General features: G+C 37.9%; 1 protein-coding gene across 1 annotated transcript; it reads left to right on the forward strand.

The window, feature by feature from the left end:
• On the forward strand, positions 1-12282 carry LOC118660306 (cysteine-rich secretory protein 2-like). Its single transcript, XM_036317540.1, has 10 exons — positions 1-118; positions 928-1031; positions 3338-3374; positions 4297-4367; positions 5523-5639; positions 6912-6999; positions 7687-7832; positions 8250-8347; positions 10116-10204; positions 11684-12282. The coding sequence occupies exons 4-10, from the start codon at positions 4299-4301 to the stop codon at positions 11809-11811; spliced, it is 735 nt and encodes a 244-aa protein (XP_036173433.1). The 5' UTR covers positions 1-118; positions 928-1031; positions 3338-3374; positions 4297-4298; the 3' UTR covers positions 11812-12282.
• Positions 12283-19690: the final 7408 nt, after the last annotated feature.

The raw sequence follows: 19690 nt of genomic DNA on the forward strand, positions 1-19690 counted from the left end.
CGTGGCGCCCACGTGGCTGACTGGCCGTTTCACCCGCACAGCAGCCGTAGGAGGGGCCAGTTGCAGCCCGTCCCTGGCTCTGGCCCTGAAGCAGGAAGATCTGGGCCCAGGAGCCAGGGTAGGAAGTAGAACAGGCTGGGAAATTGGAAATGACCAGGGCGGGGGAGGTGGGGTAAAGAGAGGGGAGAGGACGATCTGTGACGTGAGGGGTCTTGTGAGCCTTAGTACTCTGTCCCTCTGGTACCCATCCTTGGCTGAATCAGTGCGCCGGGTAGAGTGTTTCTCTGTGTTGCTTAGTGCCCATTCGCCAGAGGCTTTCATGTGCCTGTCTGTGTGAGTCCTATTGAAACTCTTTGCCTATCTTCACGATAAATCATTCTATTCACACGGTGCGCTCTGAGTCATAGCCGAAGCCTAAAGTCATTTCTAAATCTGGCCTTCCACAAGTCAACTCGAGAAGTTTCGCTTCTTATCTTTTGAGTGCAGTTATTAGAAACTATGTATTACCACAAACAAGTAGAATTGTGGTTGTTGAATCTTCTGGGCTTTCTGTCATCTCCTGGCTTCCAGGAAATGACGTGAAGAGAAATATAGGTGTGACCAAAATCTATGTTGGAAATGCCCATTATGTGGGTGTCTGCTTACAGAGTTTATCTTTTCAAGAGCATATGGGTGACAGGCCTAGATGAGGAGTTCTGATATTCCAAGGGTGTCGGGTGTGTGAGCAGACATTTACTTTTTAGTATTTGAATAAAATACAAGAGCATCAAAACAGTTTGATCTTAGAAGGCAATTATGGTCTTAATGACGAGACCAAATTAATATTAGAGAACAATACTAAACAGTTGTGTCGATGAGTTTGGAGATGAGTGATTCTACCGAGCCTCCACATCTTTATGTTAAATACCCTCTTTTGCCCTGTTTCAGGATTATGGAACCATACACCATGCTCTTCCTGTAGACACCCCAGCAGAACCCTGATATCCTGGTTTTAAAACATCTGCAACAAAGGGCACAGTACTTTTCTATTAGTAAGTAGTGGGGGGAAGGAGGGAATGGCAGCCAACCTTTCAACTATGTATGCATGTGGGTTTAAAGGAATAAAAAAATGATCATTTTTCTTTCTGTAAGAATAATCTCAGGCTGATGTAAAGGATAAATTATTGATTGTACACGAAATGCTAAATCGAGGCCGGGGGAGGAGAGAGGGGAGCTAAGTACAGGCTGGTCATGATTTTATACTAAGGATAGTTCACTGAGTATGTAATAAAAGGAGCAAGATAAAAGCACTTTGAATTTTCTTTCTTTGAAAATAACTATTTTATGGAAAGGCGATTGAGTTTATAATACCAAATATTAACATGGGTTTCCATTTTGTTAATGCAGGTTACTTACTCTTGTATTCTCTTTTCAGTAGTTATTCAAAATAAATACCTAACTTTGAACATAATGTTAAAAACACTAGTTACTGAATGAATTTTTTAATGTATTTGTTTTCAAGTGGCAATACCCAGTGATTACCCACCTGGCATCCTGGTTATGTCACTCCTGAGTGCCTCCTATGGGAGTTTCAGAGAGGAGGGTGGGATCCTGGGATCGGGGGACAGATGAAGACTTAACCCTTCAGGGGCTCACTGTTAAATATTGTACAAGGTGCGGTGGCAGCACAATGAAAGTACTTGTCATTCACCACTTCAAAGTAACAACAGTAGAGCCGACAGTTTATCTTGCCTGTGTTGGCCATCTCTCTACCCACTGTGTTATTAGCCAACTTACAAAAGTAGAGTAAGAAACTAATTTTGAAAATATCCCTAAATATGTGTTCGGAACCTTAAGAGAGAGCTGAATGACTCCGATTAATAACTAAATGGGGGTAAGGAAGAATGTGTGGCCCATTTCAGATAATGCTGCTCTTAAAAACCTATTCACTAACTTAAAGAGCGTTTAGAAATGAATGACTGTGAATAACCATGTAAATAGCATTAACCTTTCAATCTTAAATGTATCTATATAAAATACAAAGAAACTTACAACATAGATACCGTGGAGCTATTATGGAACTGTGTAATCAATGAATGTGAACATCTGGCCACTAAGTTCAGTATTTTAACTGAAATTTGAAGAACTTATGAAAGATAATTCTTCATTAGGAATCTTTGGTTAATGGATTCATGGTGTGGTGGTTCAGGTATGGCATGTGATGGCAATTTTTTAGTCATGGATATAAAATCTACATAATTTAGTGCTTAAAGGGTTAATCAGCAGATTATGTAATTAATGTCACAGTAAGTTATAGTTTGCCAGTAGCTCTAAAACATGCTAACCTGACACTTCCTCTCTAATTTGTATTTAACTTCATTTAAGATAGTACCTGCAACTCAGATATTTGGCTATCCAGTGAAGGCATACATATCTAAAGGTGATCTGAATCTTCTCTCCCTAGAAAACTAGAAACTTTTTGATTGTAGTAGAAGATAATGACCTATGAAGGTTTCATGTTTCTTGAATTTTACTTTTTTTACTTGTCCAACAGTGGCCAGCTTGTAATATTTATATAGTTATACACTGTGCCTTAAATTTTTAGATTTTCATTTATGCAAACTATAAAATCCCCCATACATGCAAAAAAAATAAATAAATACAGGTATTAGAAACACTTTTGAAGTTAGAAGTTTAATCAAACAACATGCATTTATGGAAGCTCTTAGGAGCCCAGAAAACTACCATACAGGATAAAGGATAATAATGAAAATATTGATAATTTCCATTTATTGAGTATTCTATGCCAGGCATTATATTAAGGTATTTTATGCCTTTCAGTTTTCAAAGCAAATAGATGATAAGATAATCCACATTTTACAGAAGAGAAAACTGAATTTCCAAGAGGGTTTCCCAGCACTGATGTTTTTAAAAACTATGTTCGCAACCAATAAGCTATAGAAAGTTGTTAACTAGGAAGTCAATGTCACAGAAAGCTGAGCCACAGCAGTTCAGCCACAAAGTAGGACTGAAATTACCTTTGAAGTGATTAACTTGTCTTGAGTGGTTATAAATATACTAGGCCAAAAGGGCGGCATCCAAATATTAGAGTGCCTAAGAAGAGAGGGTTGGTTAGGGAAGAAGGGCATGCTTTACTCAGATTAAAAGCTACATGGGAATCAATGTCAAAAACAAGGTCAGACAACTGGCAATGAAATTTTAAGCTATTGGTATAAAAAATTTTGTTTCAAAAATTTATTGACTTAGATTTACTGGAGCAACCAGAATTTGCTGAAACACAAGTAGGTGAAATATATATGGTGCTCTGACCTTCTCTTCACCTCTCTGCTTCTACCAGGTAAAGCAGATCCTGCATCCTGCTCTGAGGACCAACAGTAAGTGATGACTCATGTATTGTAATGTGAACAAGTTGTCGATCATTTTTATTTTGCCAATGATAAAATGATATATTTAATCTATCCATGGTTTTCAAAACTTTATGGTTAAATTTTTATTATTGAATCAAGTAAATTTTACTCACTATATCAAATTGAAACTTAAATGAACTCTTTATATTTCATTCTAAAATAGATGCTATAAATAATTCCCATGTTTCTGACTTTGAAACAATTGAACTAGAACTATCTTTAATAGAAAAAGGTAAAATGTGACAATTATATATATATTATATGTACTTTAAGGGCATCAGTCATGTTTGTCAGTTTATATTTTACTAGAGGCTCAGTGCACGAATTTGTGCGTGGGTGGGGTCCCTCAGCCTGGCCGGTGATTGAGGCCTATGGTGGGGAGGGTCGCTGGGGGGAAGGGCCCAGAGAGGTTGGCTGGCCAGCCCCCCCAATAGGGGCCAATGGGGGGATTGGGCCAGCCAGGGAGAGGGGCCATAGGAGGGGGTCAGGCTCGGAGGAGGGGCTGCGGGAGGTTGATTGTGAGAATGCACTGACCACCAGTGGGCAGCTCCTGTGTTGAGCGCCTGGCCCCTGGTGGTCAGTGAGTGTTACAGTGGCTGGCTGACCGGTCATTCCAATTGTTCGGTCGTAACAGTCGCTTAGGCATATATATATATGCCTAATATATATATATATATATATATGCCTAACATTGTCCCTACCAGAGACAATGTTAGTTCCACTATTATTCTACTCTCACCATATGGCAGTCTTCTCTTGTTACATTATGAATTGGGGAGTCACAGTGGCTGTGAGATAACCATGATCACTACATTGATTTTCCCCACTTGCTCATGTACGATTAGTTTCAATGCAGAACTACTTTGTTCTCTTTTGACTTACTTCCCAGCAATGGCTTTACTCTCAGTGGTGGTGTTTCTGGCTGCTGTCCTGATTCCATCTTTACCTGCAGAAAGAAAGGTAATGTTAGAGTGGAAAATTATGCCAGCCCTATCCAGGCAACTTTGATGGCAAGACACTTTGAGAGTGGGAAGGGCGGGGGTGTCTGGCCCATCACAAAGCACTCACTGGTTGCTCAGAGCATTTAGCACAATTACCTAGATGAAAGTCCAAGGCTGACTGTCCAGTACAGTAACTGCTAGTCACATGTGGCTATTGAACACTTGAAATATGGCTTGTCTAAAATAAGCTGTACTATAAAGTGTAAAATACATTTCAGATTTAAAAGATTTAGTATAAAAGGGGAGGAAAATATCGCATTAATAGTTTTTATATTGAATACATGTTGAAATAGTATTTTAGATATTCATAGATTTAGGTCATTAAATTACATAAACTTTATGGAACAATTCAAACACCCTACTCTCCCTTCCGACTTAGATCCCCACACACCCACACACAAAGATAAACCAATAAGTACTGGTGATTGATTTAATACCTTACTTATATTTCTGTTAATAAAGGAAAAGAATCAGCAAGAGTCCATTAACTGGATGACTTTGCTTCCTCCAAATTACCTTGGAGATTTGTTAATATTGAAAAATTGTCTTTTGAGTGATTTCATAAAATCTGACCACAATAGGTAGAATGAGTTACATAGAATTTTGAATGCATTTCAACTGAGACTAAATATTCTTTCCCTAATACATTTTAAATACATTCTGTCTCTAAATACAGATACCATGCCAGGTCAAAGTTCCCTCCAAATCCAGGATGAACCTTGACTTCCCCTTTATTCCCTTTGCTGCAGCCTGATCAAATGTAAATGAATATGTCTTAGGGTTCCTATTGTGCACCTTTGTGGTTATAAAATATTATCACTCATATGCCATATTAAGAATTCCCTAGAACTAGAAATGGGCATTTGTGGCCTTAAACGATGTTTAAAATTTTATCATGCCATGAATTGCACTTCCATTCTCAAATCTTCAAGTTACTTCTTTCCTATTTTTCGTAGCTTTGGCTGAGATTCATTGGCAATGCTTGACAACTAATATTGGCTTAACTGAACACTTTTTAATAGTGGTCCTTGCCTCCTTGAATTAACTTATTTACTCTTATATGTTAAATATTTTTCAAAAATGTTTTAAAAACCCCGATTTTATTTCCATTTAGGATACAGCCTTTTCTGCTTTGTTAACCACTCAAACGAATATCCAAAAAGAGATTGTAAATAAACACAATGAATTAAGGAAATCAGTCTCTCCATCTGCCAGCAACATGCTAAGGATGGTAAGAATCAGTAATCTAAGGGAAGTGGTGGGAACAAGCTGGTAGTTGGCATCTGTGAAGAACTTTGTGGCTTACAACATTCTGCCTCTGTTTTGCTATTTCATTTGAGTTATGTTCTGGGAAGAAGTTCTTAGTTTTACTTTATAATGCTTAAACAACTCATCAAGTTTACAGAGTTAAAAATTTGGGAAGGCAGAATTAGAAACAAGACCATCCGGCATCAAATGTGAAGCTGTTACATTTTTTTCTTCACTCTCTTTCCTAGTCTAAAATAAACCCCCTTTCTTTAAGAATCAGTGCCATTGAGGGTAAATAGCACCCTTTCCAGGGCACAGTCTCTGAAAACTAAATATCTCCTATATGAAAACAGTGGGCTACAAATGGAATTGGGACTAATCTAGACCAGTTTATTACTATCAAAATCCATAATAATAATCTATAATAATAAAAGCATAATATGCTAATTAGACTGGACAGCCAAACAACCTTCTGGACATCATTCTGGATGTCCTTCCAGATGCAGTCATGGTGGCGGGGTCTGAAGCAGAGGTGGTTAGGGGCAATCAGGCAGGCAGGCAGAGGGGTTAGGAGAGATCAGGCAGGCAGGTGAATGGTTAGGGGCGATCAGTCAGGCAGGCAAGTGGTTAGGGGTGATCAGGAAGGCAGGTGAGTGGTTAGGGGCGATCAGGCAGGCAGGCAGGCAAGTGGTTAGTGGCAATGAGGCAGGCAGGGAGAGTGGTTAGGGGTGATTAGGTAGGCAAGCAGGCCAGCGGTTAGAAGCCAGTGGTCCCAGATTGTGAGAGGGATGCCTGGCTGCCAGTTTAGGACCCATCCTGCTACGGGATGGGGCCTAAGCCGGCAGTCAAATGTCTTCCAAGGGGTCCAGATTGCGAGAGGGTGCAGGCAGGTCTGAGGAACCCCCTCCCCATGCACTAATTTCGTGCACCAGGCCGCTAGTATAATTATAATACTTCACATGGTGGTCAGTATTTAGAATAGTTCCATCATTAAAAATCCCAGGTGTGGCTGCTGTGAGATCATAAATAGTCATTGCTCTTGTTAGATACATCACCTATGGACTGTCTTTCTGGAAAATGGGCATTGTGGCAGATAAAGACACATCAGAGATATTGTAAGAACAATGACAAATAGATAATACATCTACAGAAGTTTTGAAGTAGTGCAAATTAATCTTATCAATCAGATTACAATGCATATGTTTTGTTGGAGTTGAACTTTTAAGTGTATATATTTTTTCCTTATAATAATTAGGAATGGGATAGAGAAGCAACAGCAAATGCCCAGAAGTGGGCAAACAAGTGCACTTTAGAACACAGTGATCCAGAGGAACGAAAAACCAGTATGTGAATTAGTAAATATTTGCTGAATAAATGAAAAAATAAAATAATAGTGGACAAATAAAATATAATGGATCCTTCTGGTGTATTACATTAAGACTATGAATAAATGTTACTTATATTTGGCTTTTTAAAATCACAGTATCTGTATATGGAGAAATAGTTATGATAAATGCCATTTTGTGCTTATTGATTATTTTTATGAAAATAACATCTCAAGCAGTATCTAATTTGTTCCTCCCAACTTGCTCATGAGTAAACTAGGATGTGGAAGGAATGACTTACCCAAGAACACAACCTGATGTAGTGACATGTATCGGAAAGCTAACCAGGCTTTCTGATTTCTAATCCACTGTCCTTTTGTGATATTGTATAGCCATTTGGTGTTCTGAAATTATTTATTTTGTATTCACAAAATATGTTGAATTATGTGGAATTGTACCTGATTTTTTTCTTTACAAATATGAAACTTTTTAAAATCAGGATGATATTTTGATTATGTTGATTCATTAAAAAAAAATTTTTGGTAACAGTCAAGTATTTTGTATGGACTGTGTAACTATAACGCATGGAATCATATAGCCTATTCAAAAAACACAGAAGACATATCAGGGATCCTGGTGTTCAAATAGTTGATTTCTTTTACCATTGCAGCTTTATTGCTTTCCTCATGATCTGTTCCTTCATAGATACGAAATGCGGTGAGAATCTCTATATGTCAAGTGACCCTAATGAGTGGTCAATTGCAGTCCAAAGTTGGTTTGAAGAGAGACACGATTTTGTTTACGGTGTAGGACCAAAGTCTCCCGGTGCAGTGGTTGGACATTATACCCAGGTAAAGGGAACAATGAAAATACTTCTACCATGAATGCTCTAATATAGAAAGCTTCTTCAAATTATGACCCATCCGAGTGTTCAATTTGGGGAAAAGAGCCCGAATAGGTACAATACAGTAACATTGGACTGGTACTTCACCCGCAGCTATAATTTTGTTTTGATGGCTTGCACAACTCTTGGTTGGAAAGTGCACTCTGTATTTTTCCAACATTACAAATGAACAGAGTAGTGAATGCACATAAAAATTTAATATTTTCAAAGTGTGTGACTTTGTTTCAATAATGTAAATATTTCCATAAAATACATGGCTGCAGGCTATAGTAGTAACATTTTTTCAAGTTTTCATTTGGCATTTGTCCTTTAATATTTTCCCTTTCTTACATTATTCTTTATATATTCCCTTATGGATTTGTAGTTGGTTTGGTACTCATCTTACCGTCTTGGATGTGGAATTGCTTATTGCCCCAATCAAGAGAGTCTAAAATACTTCTACGTTTGCCACTATTGTCCTGCGTAAGTATACACTCTAGAGATTAAAGTCAATACTTCCATCTGCAATTTGATATTTTTAAATTTTCATATATTAGCCAAATCAGAATAAAAACATATGTTTCAGTAAAGGGAAGTATTTCTTTGGAAATGATTATTAGGTGAATGATTTTTAAGGTGAGATACATTCAACTTACCAGAGAAGAGACCAAGTTCTCAGACCAAGTATAAATTTGAAGCTCTGTTTTCTCAATTATAAAACCATGTCTTCTCTCACAATTGCCTTTCCCAAGTGTTCAAGATTATTCCCTGAGCATGTGGAGTGTTCATGTCTCTCAATTAGATACCATCAGTTCTCACTACTTTCATGCCCTAATGACGCTTGATGATTAAGCAAGGGGTGGTAGTGCAGTGGCAAATTTGGGATCAAAAATTGTGATTTCTGCCTTTTCTGCAAAAATGTTTCTGCTCCTGTTTATCTACAAACCATTTACATTTTTACTATTAAAAAATGATTCCTTCTCTTGTGTTTCAATGGTTTTTCAAGAGATCTTTAATATACTTCAGAGTCCAGAAAAAGTTAACATCTTAAGTCTTTGTTTCTCAACAGTTTTTTTTTAAACATATTTTTTATGATTTCTGAGAGTAAGGGAGATGGAGAGAGAGACAGAGATAGAAACATCAATGATGAGAGAGAATCATTGATTGGCTGCCTCCTGCACACCCCCTCTTGGAGCCCACAACCCAGGCATGTGCCTTGACTGGGAATCAAACTGTGACCTCCTGGTTCATAGGTTGATATTCAACCCCTGAGCCACACCGGCCGGCCTCAGCAGTTTTCACACACAAAAACAACTCCATAATGAACCACCCCATACTGTCTTGATTTATAGCAGGAGACATGCTGCTTCAGCAAGCAATATGTTTGAAGTCATCCATAATAAAGCCTATGGACATATCAAAGACCTAATCGCAACATATCTCTTAGCTTTAATTCCTTATGACTAGAGACAGGGGCACCCCCAAAACCAAATCTCCCACAGGATTTATTTTGGGATTGTAGATAACCTGGGGATCTTGATCTCCCATTTGAGAAGTGTGGCCTTCACAGTCACTTGCCACTAGAAAGAAGTGAAAAGTCCTAGCAGAATGCACTCAAATTCACTGCCTGACTGTGAGAGGGGAGGCATCTGAAGTGAGGGGTGGAGTGAATAATGAGGGGAAGCAGAGATGAGAGAACCGCCCCCCACCCAGACACGCCACTAACTATTTAAATATCATTGCTCCTGCCTAAAAGTATTTACTGTCCCTAGTACATATCAGAGAAATTATGATATTTTATCATCTTCCAAATATACATGATATGGTAGCATTGAGTATTTTCTTTCATACTACAACTCCCTAGCCTCCAAGAGTTTCTTCTGTCTGGCTAGGTAGGAGATGTGTTCTAACCCTGGCCAGCACATTGAGGTGCACTGCCTCACCAATTTAACCAAGTCTCGTTGGAGATAAAGAGAGTGTTGAAATATACTCTGAAAAGTTGAGACTGCATTTACCCCAATTTAGTTGTTCAACCTACAGAATTAAAGTTAAGGAGATGGGTCAATGTTTGAGGTATTTTCTTAATTTGGAGGCCATCTGAATTACACATTGGAAATTGTACTTTTTCACTTTTGGTAACATATCTGAATATATTTAATAACTAGGTATATTTGGGGACTAATGCTACCCTCTGAGTATAAATGAAACAGCAAAGTGAAAAATATTTGACACTATGTTTTTTAAATTTCAGTGGCAATAATGTGAGTAAAAAGAGTACCCCTTACCAACAAGGAGAACCCTGTGCCAGTTGCCCCAATAACTGTAACAATGGACTATGCAGTAAGTTTGAAGTGATTTTACCTGCTGTTATAATAAAGAGTTGATATTTTCTTTTCTGTTTATGGATTAGGAATTTTCCTAGGGTTACCAATTTAAATACTATCTTAATGCAAAATACAGAAAGATTCCTCAACAGAATGTGTTTAAGGGAACATTTTATACACTTTTATAACTCACACTAGAGGACTGGTGCACAAAATTCATGCACGGGTAGGGTCCCTAGGCCTGCCTGGTGATCAGGGCTGATTGGGGCCTTCCAGCTGCTGGCCAGGGCCTGCCTTCTGGCTTCCGGCTGGGCATCCCTTTCCTGGTTGCTTGCTGCTAGCCAGGGCCTTCCTTCATTCTGTGCAGCCCCCTGGTGGTCAGCGCATATCATAGCTAGCGATTGAACTCCCGGTCTCCCGTTCAAACTCCCGAGGGGATACTTTGCAAATTAGCCTTTTATATATATAGATATGTTTTGTAGTGAAAAGAATATTACCACTTCTAGCATGATGAAACATCTACCATCAATGGCTTTTGTGACTATGCAGAGCTCATTTATATTAACTATACAAGTTTCTGGTAACTAGTTCATTTCATCAAAATATCATTAGACAAGGTATTTTGAAAAAATGAAAATTATAAATCTACAGATGTGAGATGAATATTATGGCTCAATCAAGACAGGCAAACCAAATATTAAATTTATTTTGTGCTAATATGTTCATCATGCTGATTATCATATTTTTATAGTATAATTGGAATCATAATGTTTGACTTGACAAATGATCACTTACCCTATAATTTGATAGTAATGTTGTGTACTTTTTAATGACAAAAATTCAATCTGTATACAAAATTGGTTCATACTGTTGCAAAAGGAGAAAAATAAAATAAATGTCATATATATCATTTCAAAGTTCTCATAAATAGAAGTAAAAAAACCTGTTGGTCTTTCATCATTGGGATACTTTCATGAAAATTATAAACAATAGAGTTGACCCATTCACTGAGATTTTTACCTTTCAAATTCATTCTCCTTTAGTTAGCCTTCTTTTTATAAAGCTATAATTCAGAATATTGATATCAAAGCTATAAATCAACTAAAGAAGAAAAAAGTTGAATATATCACTGCTGAGTGCTATTTGCTAAAGAGCTTGGAATTATCCTATTAGCATAAGCATTCAACTGAGACAAGAGAGAAAGAGGGGCAGGGAGAGAGAGAGAGAGAGAGAGAGAGAGAGAGAGAGAGAGAGAGAGAGAGCTAGAGAGACTTTGATTTGTTGTTCCACTTATTTATGCATTCATTGGTTGATTCTTGTATATGCCCATATGCTCTGACCAGGGATCAAACCTGCAACCATGGTGTATTGGGATGACTCTCTAACCAACTGAACTGCCCAGCCAGGCTCCCCCTACACCTATGCATTTTGAAAGCATGAATTGTTTTGCTGCTACTAAGGAAAATAACATGTAACTAATCTGTTTTTGTTACAGCCAATAGTTGTGAGTATGAAGATCTCCTTAGTAACTGTGGTTCCTTGAAGACAACAGCGGGCTGTGGGCATGAATTGCTCAAGGAAAAGTGCAAGGCTACTTGTCTATGTGAAAACAAAATTTACTGACATGTTCAACGTGCAATGCGCAAGATTAAGTGGAAAAGGGCTGCATTACTTAGACCTAGTGGAGAAGGGTGCATCATTTAATTGACACTTCCCAGAGGGGAAATTGTAAGCCTGTTAGTTACAAATTTGATTCCAAACAGTAATGCATCTTTTTCTCTAGGATCTTCACAGAAATCTCTCTCATGCATAGATTTACAAAAGCAACATGATGCCAACTTTGGACTTTGAGATACATTTGGTAGTTTAAAGTTAACAAATTAAATCAAGTTGAGGATGTTTAAAGTTGTAACCACAGGATTTAGGTCACTAGAATTTTGGACTAAAATGAAGAATCACATGTTCCATGAAACAGCTTGGAGAGGAAAAAAAAACACCTGTAACATCATTGTCATTCCTACCACATGATTTTTTGCATGTATAAAGAATGAATTCAAAGATTGGATCTATCTTTGTCTTATGGTGTCCTTTTTTTTTTTTAAGTAGTCAGCTTTTAGAATAAAGAACATATCTAAGCAACCACATAGATATGATTCTTGTGCAATATTTTATAGGATTCATAATTACTCTAACTAGACTCAGCCCAGTTAAATGATTATATTGCACAAAATTTCCAAAATATTTACCTATAAAATTAAACTTTAACAACAAAAAATATGTTCTTCTTTCTTTTTATTTTTTTAAATATATTTCTTTATTGACTTCAGAGAGGAAGGGAGAAGGAGAGAGAGATAGAAACATCAACGATGAGAGAGAATCATTGATCGGCTGCCTCCTGCACACCCCCCCACTGGGGAACGAGCCCACAACCCAGGCATGTGCCCTTGGCCGGAATCGAACCTGGGACCCTTCAGTCCCTAGGCTGATTCTCTATCCACTGAGCCAAGCCGGCCAGGGCTCTTTTTACTTTTTCACATTTTGATAATCCTATTTATTTAGTTGATACATTTTTCAAAAGAGGGTACCATCTGACAATATATACAAATATATCCTCCTCAGAAGAAGAAAAACAATAGTAATAAGTATTTTAGAGAGATTTATCATTGATGAGTCTTTGCCTACATTGTAATTTAAGATTGATAAAACAAGAGTCAAGTCACGCTATCTTTTACAGGTAGTGATAAAAAGAAAAACGATTGCCTCAAACATTTTTACTAAAAAAATTAAAATAAGAAAAAGAACAGTAGAGTAAATCTAAAGTGAAGAAGAAAATGATAGTCAAAAACAGAAACTAATGAAATAGATAATAGAAAATCAAAGTATATAATTAATAAATCAAAATTCTGTGTTTTAGAATTAATAAAATATACAAATGACTAGGTGGCTTAATACAGAAAGAAAGATAAAAAGGATTTAACAAGATGGCAAGGGAGAAACAGCTATTAAAATGTAAGAAATAAAGAGAAAGAGATGTGGCAGGGAGGTAACTATTAAAACCTCTATACAAGTATATTTGGAAACCTAGATAAATAATTTGCTAGGAAAATAAAAATACAAAAATTAACTCTATTAGAGATACAAAGTTTAAACTGCCCATTGTCTATATAGAAAAAGCTATTAAGAAGCTATCACCTCTCAAAAAAAAGTGTGTGTGTGTGAGAAATATGATAAATGGGCAAAGAACATGAACAAATAATTATCAAAATAGATTAAAATAGTCACTAAGCATAAAATATTTTTTTACTTCACTCATAAAAATAAATGGAAATTTAAACCTCACTGACATAGCACTTCACCACTCAAATTGTAAAAATAAAAAACACATTCTGCAACAGTTTTTATGGAGGGGTATTTGGCACTGTCTACCAAAACTACATGTGCATTTACTCTTTAACCCAGGCATCTTTCTAGGATTCATCTTCAAATCCCTTCTAGAAATTTTATATTGTTCTTCAACCATATGGTGATTCATATCGCAACATTATTTATTGAAATAGTCTTTGTAATTGCAAAATATTGAGAAAGTCTATAGCCCACACACAAAAAGTTGGTTGAATAAACTATAGTTTATTCAACATATTTAGTGCCACATATCTTTTATGAAGAACAAGAATCTTTATGAACTTATCTGGAGTGATTTCCAAGATATATCCTATATAATAAAAGCCTAATATGCAAATTGACCAAATAGCGGAACAAACAGTAGAACCAGTTGCTATGATGTGCAATGACCACCAGGGGGCAGACACTCAATACAGGAGATGCCTCCAGGCCACAGGCCCTAGGCCAACCAATGTGGGTGCCAGCAGGGGACCCCTGATTGCTCTGCTGGTCTCCCCACAGAGGGAGGTTACTGGCGGCAGTGGTGGGGCAGTTGGGGGGGGGGGAACAGCACCAAAGGAAGAGACCAGCAGCGGTGGCAGGGGGCTGGGCTGGTAAGTGGACAGCACCAGGCCAGCCAAGGTGGATGCCAGTGGGGGCTCCTGATTGCCCTGCCGGTCGCCCCACAGATCGCCCCTGATTGCCAGCCAAGCCTAGGAACCCTACCAGTGCACTGGGCCTCTAGTTGTTAAAAACTAGCAAAGTGCAAAAATGTTTTTGATAGTATTCTACCTTTTGTGTTAAAAAGGGTAAATTCAAAAATACACCTGTACGTTCACATTTTTGCAACATAGGAAGAGTGCACTAGAAACTAAGGAAATTTGTTGTATCCAGTGGGTGGGTGAGAATGGAGTGGGCAGAGTAGAGGGGGTCAAAGGGGTAGGAAAAATTGGTTGGAGGGAGTGACTCTTCTCTAACTTCCTTTTTGTATAGTTTTAACTTGTAAATTATGTGAATGCTCACATACTCCTTCAAATAAAATATAACAAAGGGGGGAAGAAAAATCCAAAAATGGAATAAACACAAAAACAAATTAAACTATACTTTAAATAGTTTAAAAGTATTAAAAGTTTAAAAGAAATTTTATAATCACCATAAAGGGTGAAAAAACACACACCACAGAACTAATTCAAATAATGTTCGAATGCCATTTTGGACTGTATGTCTTCTGTATGTATGTAAACAAATGTTCAACTCTAATGAGACTTTCTTGTTTGTTTTTAACCTTAGACACATGGGTTAGTAGTTCTGAAACTACTATTTATGCTATGATTGAACAAATACATATAAACATTGGGAACCAGGGTTCTCACTGTTGCGAAAGGATCTACGCATATGGAAGAGAGGAAGGTGGAAATAAACCCTGTGTTGTTGTATTAGAATTGGATATATTGCTATGAATTGATGGTTTTCAATGTATAGAAATAGATGTGGCTGTTAGGGAACTAAGCAGAAGGAATCCCTGCCCTCAAGAATGCACACTTTTTTAACAAAGCAGATAAGAACATAAGGTTTCCCAGCCATGAGGGACACACACCATTCTTCAGGAAGGTAAAAAATTATTCCTAAATTGATATAAAATGTAACACCAAAGAGAGAAATGCTGGCTCACCACTTTTAAATGGAACACATCATGGCTTTAAATTAAAGAAAGTTCCAGAAAGGACAAGTTCATGCTGGCTTAATGAATCCTCCATCCTTATCCCTCTGGCACTGGCGGCCAGCAGCAAAGATGATGATAACTGATGAGTGGCAACTGGAGGCTTCCATGGAATCCAGCAAACAAACAGCTTTGAGATCTGGAGTTACTGGCAACACGCTCACTGAATATTGCCAGGTATGAGTCCTTAGCAGCCCAGATCTGTCAAAGAGGCTGAGTAGAAGGGTAGGAAAAGAGCAGATGTTATGGGGGAGGTGACAATATTTGTTAGTACACATGAGAAAATTCCTAGGGCCCTATGAGCAACCAGCAATGATTGGGTGAAAACTTTACAGTTTATGGCTCTTTCAAGAGCAAATAGAGGGGAGCACTACCTTTACCTGTCATACACATGCATGAGCGCGCACGCGCGCGCGCACACACACACACACACACACACACACACACACACGAAAACATTTTATGGGAACTATTATAAAACCAAAACTCCTAATGTTGGGAAATATAATTGTAAAAGACACTCTTGATTTGTATATAAAATTTTAAAATGTCATCAGATATCTATTTATTTCAAATTGAGGTGATTTTTCTCTTTTTTTGATTAAGTGAAATAATGCTTGTAATGTACTTAAGAGTAAGAGATACTAATGATACTCAATACCTTTTATTGTACTTGTCTGTCTCCACTTATTGCTACCAAAGTTAATTAGAAACATATTACATTCCAGATGGTATACTGAATTTTTTATATTCATTTCTGCCCTTTGCCTTCACAATAGTTCAGTGTCTGCATCTTACCAATGAGTAAGCGGGGATAGGAGAGTTAAGCTCCTGGCCCAGATATAAACAGCCAGCAAATGTCAGAGCGTGGGCTCAACCCAGACAGAGCCTGGCAGAAGCCTAATGTTTTTAAGCACTGCGCAATGCTAGCGCTTTTTTTTTTTTTTTTTTTTTTTTTTTTTTTTTTTTTTTTTTTTTTATCTAGACTGAACTTATTTGACAGTTTGGACTGCAAATGCATTCACACGATTTCATTGGAAAAGAACAATTTTCTTTACATTAAGAACAAGTAATTTACTTGTTCTATATTTATGAAAATGTGTATGTTTTTGACTTTGTGACTTTTAAGGCTTGTAGTTCATGGTAGTCAGGCATAAAATGCATCCTTTTAACTTCATAAAATAAGATAGTGACTCGATTCTGTTGACTTCCATTGCCACTGTCTTAAAAAATCTGGCCTGTAATTATAAAAAAAAAGGTGACAAGACATAGATTGAATCCTAAAGAGCACTGATTGCGTGAGGGCATGAGAAAGCCTTCCAGAGTGATGGATGCAGAGCTACATACATATTGGAAAATTAAATTGGCCATGGACCCTTGATTTGTACACTACATTGTATGCAAGTTATTAAAACAATTTAAAACAATTAATTTAAAAACAATAACAGATGCAGAAAAGGAGGATGGGAAGGAGGGAAAAAAGAACAAGTTAAGAAAAGACAAAAGTCAAAATAGATTGCCATGATATGGCATGGAGGCACAGGTTTGGTAAGAAAATCAGGGTTCAGTTGGGGGCATATTAAAGTGGAAGAATGGAGTGGCAGTTGAGTTTCACTGTATAGATGCCTCTTAAAATCATAACACTACGTGAGATTCTCTGAGAGTGAGTGGAGCAGTTTGCTAAATCTCAGAATTTGCTGAAGCTTGTGAATGCAAGATCCACCGAAAGTGGCCAAAGTTAGTGTCCATCTCCCATTTTAATTTTTTTCTGTCAAATAGATAACTCTTTAAACTCTACAGTCCATCACAATTAGCTGAAAGAGGAAAAGAATAATCTGTGAGGAATCAGTCACAAATCATCGACATGCTTGGAGAATATTGAAAATCTTTTCAAGTCATCATGGAATAAGTATCAGTTCAACTGAAAAATGATGAGGAAGGAGAGCAATGTACAGTGACTGACATGTGGCAAATGGAAGAGCCAAAAAAATGCCTTGAAAGTTTGATATTAATCTTTGGCAAATACGTGTCATTTAAAATATATTTCTTTTAATTTTTAGCATTCTTGAACCATGACTTCATATATAAAACAGAGTAATATATAAACTGGCACTTTTTGAAAAATTGTGCTCAACAAAATTTGCTTCTCTTTTTCCTAGTGTATGAATATAAATGAAAATCCCATTTTGTAAAACTACTTGTATATGTGCCCATAGTTCATCTAAACTTTCAGCAGAATTTTATTCAATTCATATTAAACCATGGGGGCTATTTTTATTTTTTTTATATATTTTTATTGATTTTTTACAGAGAGGAAGGGAGAGGGATAGAGACCGAGAAACATCGATGAGAGAGAAACATTGATCAGCTGCCTCCTGCACGCCCCCGGCTGGGGATGTGCCTGCAACCAAGGTACATGCCCTTGACCGGAATCGAACCCGGGACCCTTCAGTCCGCAGGCTGATGCTCTAGCCGCTGAGCCAAACCAGTCAGGGCGTGGGGGCTATTTTTAAATATAATGGGTATAATGGGTACTTGAAACAGGTGAAAAACAAGGCAAAATACCAATCTACTGTTCTCTGTACTGAATTTGTTCTGCACAAGATTCTGACCTTGATTAGAAGTTATTAATCAGTGCTTCCAGTGACTTCTATGGAAGCAGGCAATTAGGCAGTGCTTTGGGTCAGCAATGAGCAACCTCTCAGGAATTCATAAATAAAATTTCAGTTCTTAGTTAAACCAAGTGATATCATCAACTTCAAGTGAAATGTTTTGGAAACCTCAAAATTCCAGGCAGGGTAACCTAGATCTGCTGCTACTAGAGATAAGATTGGAATGTAATTGCAATTTATGAAGTGGAAATGAAAGGAAAGGCTGTGTAATTAGACAGGGTAGATCAGTATAAGGCAGTGGCCCTTAAAGAGTCATCTCTCAACTGGTAGTAGCATCACATCGAATCAGAAACTGGGGTAAAACCCAGAAATATGTGTTTTAATATGCTCCCCACTATGCTCTAAAGTCCAGGCCAACTGTCCCATGGTGTGGACTAGGGAGGGCAGACAATGCATTTGGCAGACTCCAGTGTGGTCATTGGAGGACAGTATTTCCCATAAGGCAAAGCTCTTTCATTAGTCCCATCATGACTGGAATGAAATGGCTCTCAAAATTCTTTCCCTTTGCTCTCCTTTTATGTGCAAAAACCCAACATTGTTATTGCATGCTTGGCCTTCGAATTACCCTGTCCCTGCAAAGGAGGAGCCCTTAAAGGGCAACATAATCATGCTAAACTTGGACAGTTGGCTAATATTTTAAGTGACAGAATCAAGTGTAGCAAGCATTTGCAAAGCTGGACTAAGAGTAACTAAAGTCTCTCAGTTATTTAGTCACAGTAACTAAGAGAGACTTTAGGTTCAAAAATCAACTGTGGAAGAACAGGTTGAGCAATACTTGGCACATGAGTATCTTGTTTGAAAAAGACCTAGAGCTTTTCATTAATTACAAATGTGGCATGACAGCTGTATGACAGCATTACCAAGGTGTGGACACAAGCCTAGGGGCATTTATAGGAAAATGTTCACTCAAGGCAAATAAAAGGCCCATGCTACTGTGCATTGTGGAGAACACAACCAGAACATTAGAACATTCTATTCTTTCCGGATGTCAAACTTTGACAGGGTATTTGAGTTGATGTCCAAAGGACAGTAATAAAGAGGTGAGGTGTGTTAAAACCATATCATCTATCAGGACATCTCACACCAAGCCTGCTGCAACCCACATCCATGCGCATGGCTGCCTCTCACCCAGTGATCACTTCTGGGAGTCAGAGACCTTCTTATGGTTTGGGCACTATGAAATATTGAGTGGCCAGTTGCCTCTCTTTATAAGTAACACACCTTGGTAGGAGGGATTCAGTGGGAAAGGTAGTGACACTGTTTCTGCTTGAATTGTGGTGCTCAGAGCATGTGGGGAAGGGCTGGCTCTAACGGTGAAACACATGACAGGGAGAGTCTGGACCCGGCAGGGGTCCTCAAACTATGGCCCGCGGGCCACATGCAAATACAAATATTGTATTGTTCCCGTTTTGTTTTTTTTACTTCAAAATAAGATATGTGCAGTGTGCATAGGAATTTGTCCATAGTTTTTTTTGAAACTATAGTCTGGCCCTCCAACGGTCTGAGGGACAGTGAACTGGCCCCCTGTTTAAGAAGTTTGAGGACCCCTAGCTCTGGAGAGTCAGGCTGGAGAGTCTCACTTCATTTTTTAAAATATATTTTTACTGATTTCAGAGAGAAAGGGAGAGGGAGAGAGAGATAGAAACATCGATGATGATGCCCCCTACTAGGGATCGAGGCTGCAATCCGGGCATGTACCCTGATTGGAATCGAACCACGACCTCCTGGT

The sequence above is a fragment of the Myotis myotis genome, unplaced genomic scaffold (genome assembly GCF_014108235.1).
Source record: "Myotis myotis isolate mMyoMyo1 unplaced genomic scaffold, mMyoMyo1.p scaffold_m19_p_7, whole genome shotgun sequence".
Lineage (NCBI taxonomy): Eukaryota > Metazoa > Chordata > Mammalia > Chiroptera > Vespertilionidae > Myotis > Myotis myotis.